Raw genomic sequence first — 18371 nt, 5'->3', positions numbered from 1 at the left:
ACTGGTTATTGATCATTTCAAATGTACAGCAAAAAAGAAAAAAAACCTGTTAATTTTTACTCCGTTCCAAAATAGACGTGGTTATTACTAGTTTGCTGGCTAGAAGTTTTTAGTAATAACAAAGGACTGGCTAATTTCTATGTAGTCGCTCTCTCATGTGTTTCCATGTGAAATGAAGGATATATTCAACTTGAAGGAGACTGGTGTCTTTTACAGTTTCTGAGCAACAAAGCACTTTCTGTTTGCATTTGTATCACGCTGTAAGGAGAAAGAATAAAGTGCTTTTGTGGCGAAACGTAATTGGAACTTAGAAAAATAAAAAATGTAAATCATCCTAATAATTAAAAAAATCACATTTAAAAGCTGGACTGTCAAACTGTTAGATACTTCAGGAAAATGTGAACTTCAATACGAAACTGTTGGATTAATTGATATTTTTTCTTTCGAAATGCCGACAGCTATTGATGTCCACAGCTTTTTTTTTTTTGTTGTGTGAAGAAAAACTATGCCAGTTTCGTATACTTAATTTAATTTTTTGGGGACATTAGCAGTGCTAACTTACGTTAGTAATTATAAGATTATTTAATATTACACAATGTATTTCAAGACCAGACATTTTTATTGAATGTCCATTTCCTCCCCTTTCTCATAAGGGTATAATATCCCCTTATGGGAAAGTAAAAAAAAAAAATATTCCAATTTTTTTTTTTTTCTCCTTAGTTTGGTTTCCTTAGCAGAACTTCAGGATTTGGGGTTCGGAGAATCCAACGGTTGTTCACCAGCGTGAATTGCACCCCCATCCCCTTCAAGTGCACGGTCTGGTGCGCTGTAATCATCAGGCTTACCTCTTTCAAGATGACGGTCACCGAGGAATGATATCGGGCCATGATTAAAAATTTTGTACGCCCTGCGCGTATAGAACAAACCCGAGATGTGGTTTCAGCAAGATGGAGCCACTGTCCACACCGCTAGAGCCACAGTGGAACACCTAAGGCACATTTCGAGCGAACAATTTCGCGAAGTTCTGCAATTAACTGACTATCCATTTTTTCACATATGACGGCTCCCGACTTCTTCCTGTTGTAGCTGAAGGAAAAGGTGTATGTGAATAAGCTCTAGACAATCCAACAGCTGAAAGAGAACTTTCATGCAGAAATTAGGGCGCTGTAGCCAGAAACATTAACAGCTGATAAGGGACATGCCGCAAAAAGGGCCCTTCTTCGCGAAGCCAAAAATGGAAGGCATTTACGCGCTGTGGTTTTTCATAACTAATAATAAAGATCTCCAGGTTATGCAATTCATTATAACAAAAAAAAATAAATAATAATGTTATTAAATGTTTAAATCTCATCGTGACTTGTGGGCCACCTTGTATAATTAGGCCAAATGATTTTTAATGAGGGAGGGAAAGCAAAGATTGTCTTTCGTAAATGCAGTACTTGCATTTCGAAAGAGAGAAAACAATCCTTCAAAGAGAGAAAACAAGCATTAGTTCCCAAAAGCACATGCAGAAGTAGCATTTCGGCCAGTGCCTGCTCGTCATCTTACTGAAGGATCACCATTATATTTTGTAAGATAGAGGCATCTGTTACCCAACATTGTATACTTCATGCAGCTACTGATCCATGGGGAGTATCAAAATGTATTTTTTTACGTTGTATAAGTTGAGTTGGATGGAGTACGTAGGTGTGTTGAGATGGGCAGGGGCTGAACAGCGTGCTGGAACTGTAGTGTTTGTTTTAACGTATTAAAAGGAATGCTTTCATCGTTGGAGGCTATTATCATCATCAGAGACTTTCAGAGAATCAAGAGGGCTCATTGAAGCGGCCACATCACCACACCAACTGTCATATCTTTCTTTAAACTCATCCCTTCATTCGCTGCTCCATGTGATAGGGGAAACAAAACACCTCTTTCTTAACCGCACAAACTTAATTTTCATGAGTGTCCCGTTGACTTCTCCTTTCCTTCGGTATAGCGAAAAATTTCGTCAACCGATATCATGTAGCACCCTTTCAAAAGTTTATAGATCTCTGTCATATCATCCTTCATTCTTTCTTTTGTCTGCCAGTGCCCGCAGTGCGTATCCAATAGTTTCACTTCTACATTCTTTGTTGAAAGGCCTGAGTTGACATGCAAAAGCACCGTTTGTTTTCAGAGCAGTGTCTCTATGGTTTATCTAACTTTTGTCCCACCTGTGGTATTAGATATGAATGTGACATAAATCCTTAAAGTCTCTTGTGTGGGATTAGCTGGGTATATTTGGTATTTAGACTAAGAAGAAGTCATGACACGTTTCTGACCACATGGAGAAGAAATTAATAGAAAATTTACATTGTTTAGTGCGAAATTTTAAACCGTATTTCATGGTCATTACGCAAGTTAATTCCGTTTGAAGTATGCGCACTGCATCAGCCGTAATCTTATTTTAGTCCCATTTTTAGCAGAGCGAAATTCATAACCACTTTCACACCCCTACACCAATGGTTTAGATGGGTAGGGTTGAGTTTACTGGAATTATAAAAGAGGCATACGACTAGTGTATGCTTATGTTTGTTTTGGGAGATTAAAATGGCGGAATCTTTACTGCTGTACGAGACTTGCTACCCCACATTTAGTCCGAGTTAATAGCTGCGATCAAATGCTTTACAGATATCAAGAGCAATCACTGCACAGTGGTATTTGTCCAGAGGTGGATAAACACAAATGAGAAGGTTTAAAGTGGTAACTTTAAAAACTAGAATTTTCATTAAAAAAATATTTCATTTATTTATTTTAATATTTTAAATTTATATAAAATTTCATATTTATTTTCATAAAATAAAAAGAAGAGTCCATTCCTGTTAAAGGAGAGAAGGGAATAGGACATTGACTAATTCGTCACCAAACAGTTGGAAATGTTTACGTATAAAGTACGTGATTTTGTGTGTTGGTGACAAATTCGTAAATCTCCTATTCCTTTCTCCCCTTTAACAGGAATTAACTCTTCTTGGCACTGTGCCAGCCAGAGTTCTCGCATGTGTGGTCGGATATGGGAGTGCTTTTTGCCACACTGCAAAAATTTCTTCTCCAGCGTGTTTCGTTTATTTTTCTAAGGGTGTACAAATAATGGTATCCATTTGAAGATAGATCATATTTATACAGCCGTTTATTTGCACTGTCTTTACTATGGAGAAAACTGGCGTTTCTTAGTTAACTGGACTTTGTCACCTTTTAAGAAAACAAACAGTTTATCAACTTCAAACATTATTTAATGTCAAATGCTTACTACTGTAGTTTGGCAAGGATGAACGAGTAGTTTCATGGTTCTGCAGGAATGATGCCTCGCTTTATAGCTATAGTTTTTTTGTTTTTTTTTTTAAAAAAAAACAGTTGCGTTTATTTATGGCTGCGTGATTTTCTTACTTCCCACTTTCTCGTATTCGAAATTATTAGTTTTAAAATAGTTATTAATGGCAATGAAATTTTTTATATTCCAGTATCACTTTCGTATGATATGCTGGATTTTTTATGAGACCATAACCCACGTTTGTTATTGATTTTTCCCCCTTATCTAATGAGCGGGGAAATGCCTGATACCGTATTATGCATCCCCCCCGTATTTGTAATTATTAACTCTATTTCACTATTTTAAAATTTTGTTCCTATATTTATGTATGTTGTCATTTTTAGTTTCTTTTCATGAAATCAAATTTTCGCAAACAAAAAAAAAAGTACGCAGTCTTTCTAGTTACATTGCATTCCGATTTTAAATAGTGTTTGTTATCCGATAATAGCTGATGCACTTTATCGTAGCATTTAATGGTAATTATTGTTATAAAATTGAATAATTCATCGATACTTAATGTTGGAATTTTCCTATTAGAAAGATTGTTGCTTTTACCAAAATTTATCTATTTCATCCTGTAAACATGTAACTTTCAGCTTCATTGTTAGTTTACGATAGCGATTGGTCATTTTGTATAACTACTGTTTTCCTCTTTTTTTTTTTTTTTTTTTTTAAATCTTCTAATTTTTTATAATTTTCCCGCCTATATGAAAGAAAAGTGGCCACTAATTATATAGAAAATAACTAAAACAGTTATTTGTGTTCAACATCTGCCATGTTTCCGTTTTAGGTCCCCCCCCCCCCACCCAATCTGATACTTCTAACTTCAGCTGTTCCTAGAGAATAGACCCTTGACCTGATTAAGTATAATTTTGCTCACTATTTGCGTAATTTTTCTGTCTCTCTGTGCGTAAAAAAAAATAGAATCGTCTTGTTACTCTTCCATTCTAAACGTATCAGTCATGAACAGTGAATGTTTAAATATGCTTCTTGACTGTTTAGCAACTTTACATTGACGTACAGCATACAGTAAATTTTTTTTCTATTGCAGTTGGTAATTGTCATGCTAATAATTTAATTCAAACTTTGCAGAAAGACTGTCCGACATCTATTTTTAAATCAAGTGATTAACTACATTATGAATACTTGTAATGTCGTCACACCTATACAGAACTGGTGCCACATCGTGGGGAAATGAAGTTTAAAAATCGATAGGTTTTATTCTACATAAGGTTTGGCGAAAATGTATTTTTAATTTCTAGAACCTCTTTGACCATGACCGAGAAGTATATACGATCGATTTGATCGTATATATTTATCGACTAATCTCTAATCTTTGCGGAAAAAAAATGTAATCTTTAGCATATATAAAACTTATTTGAATACTCCGGATATGTGAGTACTGAAGTACAGCAATTTTAAGGATATGATTTGCCGAATTGGCCTGAGCTTCAAGCAGAATTAGGTGCAAATTTTTACATCACGTGATGTTATTAGTAAAAGCGGATCGCACATTTTTTTCGAAGACATTTAATTTTCATAATTGATGTGTGTGTAAACCAAACGTAGTATAATTGTGAGCTATTATATTTTTATATTATAGTTTATCATTTCTGAACGATAGGTTCTTTTTTTTTTTAGGTTCTTTTGTTTTTAAGCGCTCATTACCAAATGCTAATGAGTATAACTTTTTTTGTATCCTGTTTGTTTCCGATTATTACTATTTTTTAAACGCATAACTTATGTCATAAACCGTTGGATGGATTACGATGAAATTTTGATACTGCATTTCCTTATATAAAAATCTCCTCCTCATCCCAAATTCAGTTTAGATAATTTAATCTACCATTTTAGACCCTCTTACGTCACTTTTATTTCATTTATTTATTGGGAAAAGAAGGGATGGCAATCTAAATACTTTAAACTTTACTGCTAACATTAAACAAAATAAGTACTCCATAAACAATGCATTTGAAAACTATAAGTTTTCCAATTTTTTTTATGGAGTACTTACTTTGTTTTCGTTTTGGTTTATTGTTAGCAGTGAAGTTTAAAGTATTTAGATTACCATCCCTTTTTTTCCCAATAAATACCGTTACATTGGAATTGGAGAAAATAACGAATCTCGCGATATTCAGGTTCTCTGCTGATCTGGAGGAGAGGGAGTTCATAAATAATCCTATTGGCATGAGGCGTTCGTTTATCAACGTCATTTTTAAATGCAGAGTCGCTGTTTTCCCAGCACATGGCCTGAAGGATAGACTATCGCTGAATCAAGTGCAGAGGGCAGATAGAATTACTTTATTTACTGGTCTTAGTATCGTTTGACCTTAGATCTATTTTAAGAAGTTCACGTCTACCTCTAATTCTAAATAATTCCCTTCAGATGGCTAAAGCAATGAATTTGTAATGTGCATCATAAAATGTATATACATAAAATGTGTGTGTGACCTTCATTTAGCATCCTGTAACTTTCTGTGATAAGCCTGTTATGGAAGCATTGATTGCATTCTTTTTTATATATTTTTTCTGTCTAAAGTCAGACTTCCATGTCTGTATTCAACTCATATCTGCTTATTATTTATCTGATGGGCGAACAATTTTTTATTTTATTTTTTTTTTATAACCCCTCCCGACAAGCGTTTAGAATTTCTACATGCATTGTGTTTGCCGGCTGTGTGTTGCAGGAAGCGATATCCTTGGCACGCTGACTGTTAGTCTTAACTAAGACGGTCGCCACTTTACAACATACGATCAATGCTTTTCGTCTGCAACTTTTGTTGATATTTTCTTTATACGCTGACAACGCTGTTGGCTTTAAGCTAAGAGATTCACGCTGTCCGTCAATGAAGTGCATTGAACGGAAACCAGAGGCCTTAATGGCAGTTGCCCCCGTAAGTGCGTTTAACTAGCAAAACGGATATACTCGTAGAGCTGTAGTATTTTAATCTACCACCAAAAGTGATTTCATAAAGTAGTGCGTAGATGAAGGAGCAGTAGTTAGTTGTGTGATGTAAAGTACTACTCACAATGAGGCTTTGCAGGTGTTTAAGTGTTACGATTGTGTGCATGCGACTTTCCTAATTTATATGAATTGTTATGTTTCGGAAGATACTGGATAATTGACTCAACCTAATTTCAGATGGAAAAAGTCTCTTTGGGGCCAAGGAAAATTCTTCGAGCTCCCGCACTTCGTCGTGGTAGAGAAGTTGTGCCATTGAATGAAAAAGTGAGTACACTCGTTTTCTTTCCTTATATATTAAGTATAAAAAAAATGAGCCAAGTACCGATTACAATGTATAAGCAACATTTTTTTCTAAGTTAATATTTTTCAGTAATATCATATGGTTTGCATTTTTTTTTTTTTGGGGGGGGGTCATTCTAATTAGTGGCCGCCTGTAAATTGCAGTCGTCCTCTTGTTTTCTCAGTACTTCACTCCCCCCCCCCCCCCCATATTTGATTCTGCATGTTCATGAGAGTTGTCAGTTTTTAGACAGCGCGACCTTTTCTGTAGCAGTTATAAAGTGAATTAACGTCTTAATTGGCATTAAGACGTTAATTGAGAAGATAGGAAACTGAAGTGTTTATTTTTTTAGCATTCACATACATTCCAAAATCAGCAAATTTGAATTGTGCTTGCGTGCTTTGTGTATTAAACGTATAGCTATATAATGAGAAAGCAGATAGCTACAAATTAGAAGTGACTAACATTATTCTTTGCTTCTCATCTCGGCTGGAGGGACATTTGCATTAAAATTGAATTAACTGATATTACTTCTTTTTTTTTTTTTAATTTTAAGTAGCAGCGTCTAAATTGCAGCCAACTTCCTTCTTTCCCAGTACTTGACTCACTGTTTTACATCAGCAGTTAATTATATATTTTATGATTGCTAAGAATTTTATGAGATATGTATTGGGTCATGAAATAAGCAAAACAAACATTTGCGGACCAACTGGTCGTAATCGATTGAATAGTTGGGCATTTTACTTTCTTCGCCCTCGTTTATAACCCTCCAGTTCATTTAGGTGGTCGATTTTGCGGAAATTCATAAACAAAGTGAAAAAAAAAAAAAAGGCGCTATTCTGATCTGTCGAAATCGGCTGAGAGATGCAATCTGTAGGGGTGTCCACAGGGAATCGACCCTCCTATCATAGTCTTTGCCTCTGCTCAAGTGGCAGTCGCTCTTTCTGGTTCCTTGCAGGACATTGGGCACAACTTCTGCTCACCCAGTTTTTCACCATCTCTCACATTCAGATGGTACTGTAGTCACCTCACCAAAAGACAAGGACAACCTACTTGCATCATTTTTCCTTCCAATTCCTGCATTGATGGCCTGGGCAAAGTTCCCTCCACTCCACAAAAAATGGCCCCTTTCAACAAAAAAGACTCCCATAGTCTTCCGCCAAAAAGAAATCCGAATAATCCTGAATAACTTTAATTCAAACAAGGCATCCCACTTATCGTGTTAAAAATTGTTCCCCAGAACTAACACCTATCTTGTATCGTCTCATCAATCTAGCCTATCCAACTGGTATCTACCCAACAACATGAAAACAGGTCCACATCCAGCCCATCCCAAAGAAAGATATAAAAAGTCAGCCATCAAACTACCATCTGTTCTTTCACCCGCTGTCTTCCTCTTGTATATAAATGACCTGCTCTCACAGACTTCCAATCCTGTCTGCTTTGCCGACGACACTACACTCCCTTTCTCCTTTTCATTCAACAAACCTGTTAGTGCTGAAATATTGGAATCCTCAAGATATAATACGACCAGGGACCTGAATTCAGATCTCCTAGCTATATCCCAGTGGGGGTAAAGACAACTTTGTAAACTTCAGTGCCACTAAAACCCAATTCTGTCCGATCTCTCTCGCAAGAAAGAGCTTGCATCCCTCCCCATTACCTTCAGTAATACTAAGATATTCAAACTCGACCAGATTTCTCTTCTTGGACTAACTTGCACCTCTGATCTTTCCTGGCGTGCAACCATATTTCAACTCTTCAGCAGCCACCAAAAAAAAAATTTTTTTTTGCACAAGACACTACTTCACACTTCCACAGCTGCAAACTCTATACGAAGTTCGAATCCGCTCAGCCATGGAATATTGCTCCCATATTTAGGGTGGTGCTGGATTCTATCCAGAAGAGGGCAATCCAGCTAATTAACGATCCCTCTCTGACACGTTCAGTTTCTGCCTCTTCTACAGATACTTTCATGGACAGTGCTCTGCTGAATTGGCCACTATTATTCCTCCACTCTCCTCCAAATCATTAAAACAAGAATCATTGCTAACCAACATCCTTTTACAATCCATCTTGAAACTCACTCAACCAACTTCACTGCCTCCTCTTTTATTCCATCTACTTCTGTCCTTTGGAACTGTCTCCCCCATCCTGCCTTCCCCAAATATTACCACCTTCAGCTGTTCAAGCAAAATGCTAACAGACTCCTCCTTTCTTTCTTCTTTCCCACACACGGACTAGTGTGCTATAGGTCTTGTGGTCTTTTATGTGTGGATATATATAAACAAACTGGTGCGGCCCCCATTGAGAGGTTTCAAAACAAAACAGCAGTTTGTTGATAGAGGAAAGTTATTTATTTTTATTATTATTGGAAAATATTCAAGAACAATTATAACAAGTAAAGCTTTATGTTGTCGTTTTAGAGTTTTCTCTAAAAATGTGAGAAATTATGAAACGAATTATTTCATATTCAGACTATTCGTATTATATTAGAATAAATGCCCCCCCCCCATACATGGTGCTGGTCTCATCTGTTTACCAATTCACTTCAGCTTAGCCGTTATCAATTTATTCACTTCCCTGTAGAATAAGATAAATTTTCGACAGGGAATGATTAAAAAGTAAAAAAAAAACTACTTGCATTTTTATTTAACTATCAGATTTGATGCGAACAGCTTCCTCTTTTCATTTAAAAAAATAAAAATGCTTAAAAAAAAGTGTCATAGTCCACTGTAGGACGAAAGCTTTGCATTTCGGAGGAACCCAATAACTGCCCCAATAGGAGTCCGAAATTGTTTGTATTATGACCGTCAACTCGGTGCGTTTTAAGGTCGATTTGTTTTTTTGTTTTTTTTTTGTGTTAAACCATTCGCCAAGTGTCTGGTTAACTTTGCTTGTCTTGAAAATATATGGGAAATGAATTTTGCTCTTTCTAACCGATAAATACGTCGGCATATAGCACAGTGTATTATTACCTATCGGTGGTTTTAAAAAAAATAATATCCCAATTCTGCTATTTCATTAATTTAGAAACAAAAGCTAGGCGTAGTAATAGAATGAGAGAAGTCCGTCTTTTAACAATCGTTGGGTTATTTGTTGGAGTGAATCACCCAGCGGGAAACCTACGGGGGAGGAGAGTCTGGAAAGTTCCGATAACCACCTAGAACAAAAATATTAAAGCAACGGATATAACTAGAAGAAAGAACATACTAGTCAGTGGCGGCTCATGACTTGAAATCGTGGGGGTGCTGTAACTTTCGAAATATACATACACACTATAAGTACAGTGTATACGTGTTTGGATAAAATATCAAAATTATGGTAAAAATTAAAAAAAAAATTAAACATGAAAAAATATTGTTTATTATCGATAAAATTATACAGTTTAGTATAATTCAAAATTACTTAAAAATAAAATCCATTCCTTTAATTGTAATTAAACGAATGGATTTACAATTTTTGGACATTACAATTAAATCCTTTAATTGTGATGTCCGTTAAATAGACGGAGTAAACACGATAAGCACTACGAACACTCTACTATTGGCGCAAACTACATATAAACAACAGTGGAACTGCGCAACGGACAGTGCCGCATTACGCTAATAGCTCGTATCACTCTACGACGTGCATATGCTGGCGCGAGTGCTGCTAGCTTCCTTCCCGAGTGCTACAAGATGGAGTTTTATTATTTTTTATACAAAATAAGACAATTGTATAGGATTGTTGATGATAAAATTAAATATTACAAGCAAATGTAAATAAATTAATAAATATATTTATACATCGAGAAAAATTGGGGGTGCTGCAGTTCCGCAGTACCTATGCACGAGCCGCCCCTGATACTAGTAGCAGAGTTATGAGGGTAACTTTTATGTTCTTGCTTGTGGTTATATCAGTTGCTTTAATATCATTTTTATTCTAGGTGTTTATCAGAACATTCCAGACTTTTCTGGTATATGATGTAGACTGCAGTAGTGAGTAACTTAGACTTCAATGCTCATGTTTCTTTCTACATCGATTTAATTGTCGTGTTATTTATTCAGAATATATGATGCGCAGACGTTTAACAGTTATATTTTCGATGTGTGAGACACTCCTGATGTGTATAATTCAAATGTCAAGCAATTTTTTAGTTATCACTATATATATTAGCGCTAGAAAAGAAATCTTTGTAAATTTTAAACTCTACCAGTCGAAATTCTATCTGCTCTACCCGAAAGGAAGACTTCCACGCAATCAATATTCTGAGTACATGCGCTGCACTGAAAAATCAGTCCGACTTTGTTCTACTTAACGAATATCGAGATCTGAAGTGTTGCAACTGTCACTTTATTTTCAGTAAAGGCCTCGATATGTCATTGCAGTATATGTTTGCAAAATAATTTACTGCATACTAATAAGTCACTCCGGATATTGACTAATTGGCTGCATATACATTCAAGGACACTTGCTGTTGTTCACAGGTGCATCGATTTCAAAATGGCCGATAACGCATTTTGGGAATGAATTTTATTGTAGAATTATACGTTATTTTTTATAAGTAATCATTCCTCTACTTGCTAGTTATTTAATAGCAGAGACGATGAGATTTATAAATATGATATTAGAGCATTAAATTTTGTGGACTTTGAAGTACGGCAATTTCATTTTCACCTACGTCCATAATTTTCTTTATTTTCATTGAGAAGAAAAAATGGATGCTACTTCTCGAAAGGAAGCTGTCGCATCCAAAGAGGCGAGACCAGTTCTTGGAAGGAAGTGCAAATCTCCCTCATATGTCTACAGTAACGCTCAGGGCGAGTTCCTAGAAGACAAAGCGCTAAACGAAACAGCGTTAAACGGGGTCGTTTTAACACACAGTCAATAGGGATAGGGGAACACGCGTCCAAGAATAAACAAGTTTTATTTTTAAGTTATTTTTATATTAACTTTCCTTTCATGGCTCTTGGTGTTTTGGAATGATGCACAAGCAACGGTTTTAATTTGAAATCACCTTTGGCGTTACCGCCCAGAAGAAGGGTTAAACGGTCTTTTGCAGCTTTGAATCCGTGGCATTCTCTTCCGGAAAGGTCCCGTTTCATCAACATTAAAAACTAGTTAGGGAGGATAATTTTCTCTTTCAATCATGGCTCTTAAAGTTGATGGAAAGGCTGAAGCTGCTTCGTTATCTGCACTCGCCGCATCTCTGGTGATTCGCATGTTGTAGAGGTTGTTTCTTTTTTAAATCTATCGAACCAACCTCTGCTAGCTGCAAAGTTCTCTCTCGCATTCTCTCTTTGTTTTTGAATATGATTAAAAATACTTGTGGTCTTTTCCACGATTATTGCCTGACTTAATGGCATGTTGTGTTCGGTTTCATCATCAATCCAAATGGAAAGACGTTTCTCCATTTTCTCTAAAACATTTGTTTTAGATTGCATTTGTATTTGTTACCTTTGTTGCAGAAGACGTTGTGGTTGCTGAACACTTAATTTTGTCCTTGTTTTTTAAAATCGTTCGTATAGTAGTGGTAGACAAATTTAAAGCGGCTCCAATGTCAACTTGACGTTCACCTTTTTCTAATCTCATCAGCACCTGCATTTTAATGTCGAGCGAAATGTTTTTCTGTATCTTATTTGTTTTGTTTTCAATGCCAGTTATTAAAATCAAGCGATAAATTGAATCAGCGTAAATGTAGCACTTTTTTAAGGTTCGGAAAAAAAAAACCGCGTTATAGCGAATCAGCGTTAAACAGGGTCTTACTGTATAATCTATAAACTCTCTGAAATCATCTTCAGGGATTTGCTTTCCTTAAAAACTTGAAAATACAGTTTGAAAATACTTTATCATTTGGTATAGCATATTGGGGGGGAGGGGAATAATGTTCTTGTTGTGTGCATCTTGTGAATGGAGATTTTTCTCGCCGAGGGACGGCTTTAAGTTATTCATTTGTTACCGGTCAATGCCAGTTATTAAAATTTCATCTTTCCCAATATTGAGTACTGTTTGAAGCACCCTGTGTCGCGTTATTTATATACATACAGCAGCAATCTGGCATGTGCGATGTCATAATACTTAATAGAGTAGGTTTTATTAATCAGAGTTACTTCCCTTCGTGAACTACGGTCACTATGGGCCGAGTGTGAGGTGAGCCAACACCTTTTTTGTAAGGTGGCATCACAGGACCAAAAAGGAAATTTACATGCTCGACATGTGGCAAAGTTAGCATTTCCGTACCTGTGCATTCACAACGAGAATTCACGTGTTAGATTCCCGCCATTATCTGCGCAGAAAATGGCAAAGCAATTTTCCAATGAAATTAACTTGGATTCTCAAAGACAGAAACTGGTTTATTTATATTTTGTTTTCCCTTATGTTTCTTTTAACTGGAAGCTACAGGAGAATTTTTTGTTGCTTTTTTTCCCCCTGCAGTTAATTCAATTTTATTGGTTGTGAAATTGTCATTTCCATTAAAAATGAAGAATCATTTTGCTTTATCTTATAAAAACAAGCGCATGAAATTGTTTAGATGTAATTACTGTCTAGAACTTCCGCAACGCAGTTATTTCGCCGAAAGGCTTTTGGTGGCCTTGGTTTGAATTCCGTCTAGGACGCAAAAAACCTTTACTAGGAATTTTTCGTTAAAGATGAGTTACCCAGTGTCATATCAAGGTATGATATGACACTGGGTAACTCCTCCTGATACTCGGCTTTTCATCCCGCAAACTGGCTAGGAGAACACATGCAGTTCACACACACAGAAATATGTATTTAGACGTAAACTACCTTATTAAAAATTATGGTAATTATGAAAGCCAATCGTGGATAGGGCGTAGGCCTGTAAATAATACCTCGGATTATTATAGTTACTGTTTAGTTCTCGATATAGCACTTTAAAAGTGCAGCAGCGATAGAAGTGCGGTCGTTATCGGAGGTCTGCGTTGCTTGCAGCTACACACAGAGCATTGTAGAAAGATTGTAGAAAGTTTTTGAGTACTTTATCCCTGGGAAAAGAGATAAAGTGAAGCCGCAGAAAAGATGCCTTGGATGTAATTGAGTATTGTAGTATCTGCAATATTCGTTTTGCGTATCAGTCACACTTTTATTTTAAATAACAACGGGTTTGCATGACATACACGCACGTCCAAAAATAGTGTGAAAGAGATATTTAAAAACGTTGTATAAACAGCTAGCTCTATTTATATTGGCCCCATTACTCTTTCAAAATAACTTGCGTATGTAGTCCTTTGCCATCTGATCAAAGGTAGAATGCTCAGCTGTCACGAACTTGTTCTTATCCCAGTGAGCGATATCGAATTATTTGAAGAAGACAATACAAGTCAGGATATAAAGACATTAACGTCCAGTAGTTATTACGAGGAAACTAATAAACTTTTATTAGCTTCGATGTGAATGTAATCATTCTCAGCAGTTACTTAAAACAACAACCACACACCTGGGATTCTTCGGGTTCTAAATAATTGTTAGTTTATTATTTCCTCCTTCCGGATACTAAAAAATCGTCATTTAATGATATATTTCGAATGTTATGTAAACGTTATCTTAGTAATGGATGTACTGACTTTAGGGTCTGGGTACGGGAGGAATATTTGAGACCTTTTTGACTAAAAGAACTTGGGGAAAGGGGTCCCACAACTTCTGGTCTCCTCCTGACGTGCTTACAGTCCAGAAAATACAGTTTTTAAATTTACAGTTATAATCAAGTAGTTTGCTTTGGCGAACTTGAAACATTCAACTAACCAGCGAATATACTAGAGCTTATTGTATGAATATTATTTATTTATTTATTATTGTTATAGGTTTCACTCTTAGTGCACCCACCATCCGCTTCGCCATTTCGTTCCTTCATTTTCACCATCCTAGCAAAAAATCTGATTACTTCATTAATCACATGACCACTCGCTCTCCTACCTCCTATTAATGATTCTCCTATATTTGTCTGATAGGCTCTCCTCAATTTGTTTATCACATCATCACTCTCCTATCTTCCAAGATGTCTTATATCTGTCTGTCTCATTGTATATTTTTAAAAGATATTTTCGTTTCATCGGTGAATTAGAGATGAAATTTTCTGGATGAGGTTATTTTAACGTAATGAAGAAGAGAAAAGAGGGTCCATTGCATCTATCAAATTGCTGGAATTGTAGTCTTGCTTATCGAGATAGGTGTAACTGATGAATATAGAATATGAAAGCACTGAAATAAGACTATTATCATTATTTAGAATTCTTTAGATTCATTCATAGTATATATCGTTAGAATCAAATTTATAGGATAGTCCAACCTCATTAAGTACATTAGGACAGGGATACTCGTCAGCAGGGGCAGCTCGTTCATAGGCACTGCGGAACTGCAGCACCCCCAGTTTTTCTCGCTGTATAAATATATTTATTAATTTATTTATATTTGCTTGTGATATTTAATTTTATCATTAACAATCCTATACAGTTCTCTTATTTTGTATAAAAAATAATAAAAATCCATCTTGTAGCACTTAGGAGGGCGAAGGACGCTAGCAGCACTGTGTTTACCACAGTGCCATATTGCTACGCGCACAAGCATATGCACGTCATAGTGAAATGCGAGCTATTAGCGTAATGCGGCACTGTCCGTTGCGCAGTTCCTCTGTTGTTTGTATGCAGTTTGCGTCAGTAGTAGAGTGTTCGTAGTGCTTATCGTGTTTACTCCATCTCTTTAAATATTTGGACATTACAATTAAAGACATAACATTTCTTATAGTTTTTATTTTAGAACATTATTGGGGTTATGATATTGGATTTTATTTTTAAGTAATTTTGAATTATACTAAACTGTATAATTTTATCGATATTATTATTTTTCATGAAACAAAACAAGAAGAATATATTTTCTTTTTAAGTAATTTTGAATTATACCAAACTATAATTTTATCGATAATAAACTATTTTTTCATGTTTACTTTTTTTTTAATTTTTACCATAATTTTGATAATTCAAACACGTATACACTGTACTTACAGTGTGTATGTATATTTGGAAAGTTGCAGCACCCCCCCGATTTCAAGCCACGAGCCGCCACTGCTTATCAAGCTAAGAAAAAAATTACATACTTTTTTTCCGCATTTCTCAAAATAAATGAATAAATAAAATTAACTAACCCTTTACCAACTAACACAAGATTTCTCAAGGCGAGTTATACTTGAGAAAAATCACGTTATCACTGCCGTTATAGCGTTTTCATTTTGATTTTATTATAGAACCTGTATTATTATTATTACTACTACTACTACATATCCACACAGTCTCATGACTCATCGTGGAAAGTCACAAACGTATTTTTATATGTTGTGTGCAGCAACCGATAATCCATTTGAAGGATTTTATTTTATTATGTATTTAACTAGTAATTTTATATTGTACATATTCATATTCTATAAATACATTTTAATTATTACAGAATATAAATAAATTATTTTGTATAATACTATTGGTATCAATTTATAAGGGCTTACATCAATTGATTGAGTTTAAAACAATGCGCGATCAAAAGTTTTTTAGGCTGATGCGTCAGAAAATATCTTGCCATAATTTAAGTTTGTTTTAAGACCTTGGTCTGTTTAATAGACGGTTTTGCATCTTTTATGAAAGGCCATATTAGATGCCGATGCATTTTTAGTTTGCTGGCCGCATTGAGCAGTTACTGTGACACCACAGATACGAAACCCTTCGACACTTAAGCGCATGGCAGAAGAAGGCGAATCCATTCCGATAATAAGGTAGTCAATGTGTTTTGTGGGATGAATGTTTATTATTATACGTCGGAAAATTAGCTTTTCTTTTATGAAAATTCTAATTTCTAAAGTGGTAACTAATTTGCTTGTACAACAGTTGGTGAATTTTACGTATAAAGCACGTGATTTAGCATGTTGGTGACGAATTCGTACATCGCCTTATTCCTTTCTCCCCTTCAACACGAATTGACTCTTCTTGGCAATCTGCCAGCGACGGCTCTCGCTTCGGTGGTCACACAGTACTTGAATATTAGCATTTAATATATCATAATTTATATGTAAATTTATTTTGAGAACTGTGTCTTATAACTTCTTTAGACAATACAGGATTAGTATTTTAATATCGAAGGATGGATCGCTTTATTCTTGAAAAACAGCAGTTTAAAACATGACTGATAATTACTCTTTATTCTATGAACAAAGTCTACCTTCAACCAAGATGCTTTTCATGTGTACTACTACTACAATTAAATAAGATGCGTTTCCCGGAAATTGAACAGCGTTCTCAATAATACATCGAAATGCATTAGTCGCATTTAACGAGAGTACTGTGCAGTATATATTCATATACCGTTGGATTAAATAACTTGGCAAAACGCTGTAGTCAGAGTAAATTGTATAGTACTATGCACTTATTGCTTTTTTTTTTGTTGTTATTATTCCTCTAATAGTAATTATCTACTAGAAACGCCGTTTCCATTCGCTGTACTCGTATTGGTATTCACTTTTATCTAATAGTAGTAGTAACCTGATGCCAAGTGTAATTCCAACGATCGTGATTCAGAGTAAATTAGCAAGGCATGCCAGGGCTGTTCTTGTATTCAATAATAGGTATTACCGAAAACAAGAAAACGAGCACCTGCTATGTGCTTACCGACAGATTGGATTGTGATAGGGGCGTTTGTTGCTCGTGCAAAGCATCTAAAAATAAATTATTACCTGTTCATTGCGACACATTTCCGTGATCCCTTTTCCCCACCCACTCTAGTTGCCGTTAATGTAAAAAAAAAGAAGAAAAAAGTGATAATACATTGCAAATGGAAATTCTAATTATAAAGATTCTGAACATAATTAAAACATAAGCCCACAAATCTGTTCATATTTCAGCTGCACTCAGTGAACTTTTCTTCCTATTTATTGATCTCATTTGCTTCCATTCTCTTGAATTTTTTTTATTGTTTTATAAAATAATAAAACCATGGTTTTGTTTACGCGAGTGATTTCATTGGCATCTCAAAACGAATGTGAATATTTTACCATTCGCAATAGTAATGATATTAAAATGTTAGTAATTTAACAGCGAACCTTCAGCTTAAAGAAAACAAGATGGCCTTTTGCTCGTCATTCTAATAGCAATTTATCATCCAGCACTGCCAAATGCCATTGAACTTCCTTGCTGAGCAGAAAGTAGGAGTTAATATTGCGATCCGTCTTGGTATGGTTCAGTGTTGTATGTGGTAATCAAGCTCATGTTTATTAACCCACTTTTACGTCACTCATTAACTTACGATTTTATATATACGAGGGGGAGGGATCTGGAAAGTTCTGATAAACACCTAGAACAAAAATGACATTAAAGCAATTGATATAACCACAATAAAGAACATAGTAGTAGCAGAGTTATAAGGTTACTTATGTTCTAATATCCTTGTATGTTTTTTTTTTTTTTTGTGGTTATATCAATTGCTTTAATATCATTTTTGTTCTAGGTGTTTATCAGGACTTTCCATATCCCCTTTCGTGTGTGTGTGTGTGCGTGTGTATATATATATATAATCGAGTCAGACTCTAAACTGCAGTTGAAATCATCGAGATGGGGGGGGGGTGAAAATCTATCATCCGGACATTGCACATGTCCAGACCACAGTGGTTATTGTATACCCTCTGTCTAAAAAGAAACCGAACTTTTCGAAAATAGAAGAAACTACTGGCGCCACCTGTTGTATCTATTTGTTGTCGAAAGCGGCAACCTTCATTCGTGTTGTGTCAACTGTTTATGACATTCGTTTCATTAGAAGCCGAG

The 18371-nt window shown here is 35.5% G+C and overlaps 1 protein-coding gene across 2 annotated transcripts in view; it reads left to right on the top strand.

Moving 5' to 3' along the window:
• The window catches only part of LOC150102187 (mitogen-activated protein kinase-binding protein 1-like), a 344972-nt gene that overhangs the window by 40977 nt on the left and 285624 nt on the right, over positions 1-18371 (top strand). For both annotated transcript variants that reach the window (XM_090398639.1, XM_090398638.1), the window contains exon 2: positions 6471-6557. In XM_090398639.1, coding sequence (XP_090254765.1) covers positions 6471-6557 — 87 coding nt within the window. The remainder of the gene's footprint in view (positions 1-6470; positions 6558-18371) is intronic.

The sequence above is a fragment of the Typopeltis vanoorti genome, chromosome 10, assembly GCF_054136105.1.
Source record: "Typopeltis vanoorti isolate ZY-2024b chromosome 10, IOZ_Tvanoo_1.0, whole genome shotgun sequence".
NCBI lineage: Eukaryota > Metazoa > Arthropoda > Arachnida > Uropygi > Thelyphonidae > Typopeltis > Typopeltis vanoorti.
Note: the sequence above shows the minus strand (reverse complement) of the source record. Positions and strands in the feature narration are given on the sequence as shown.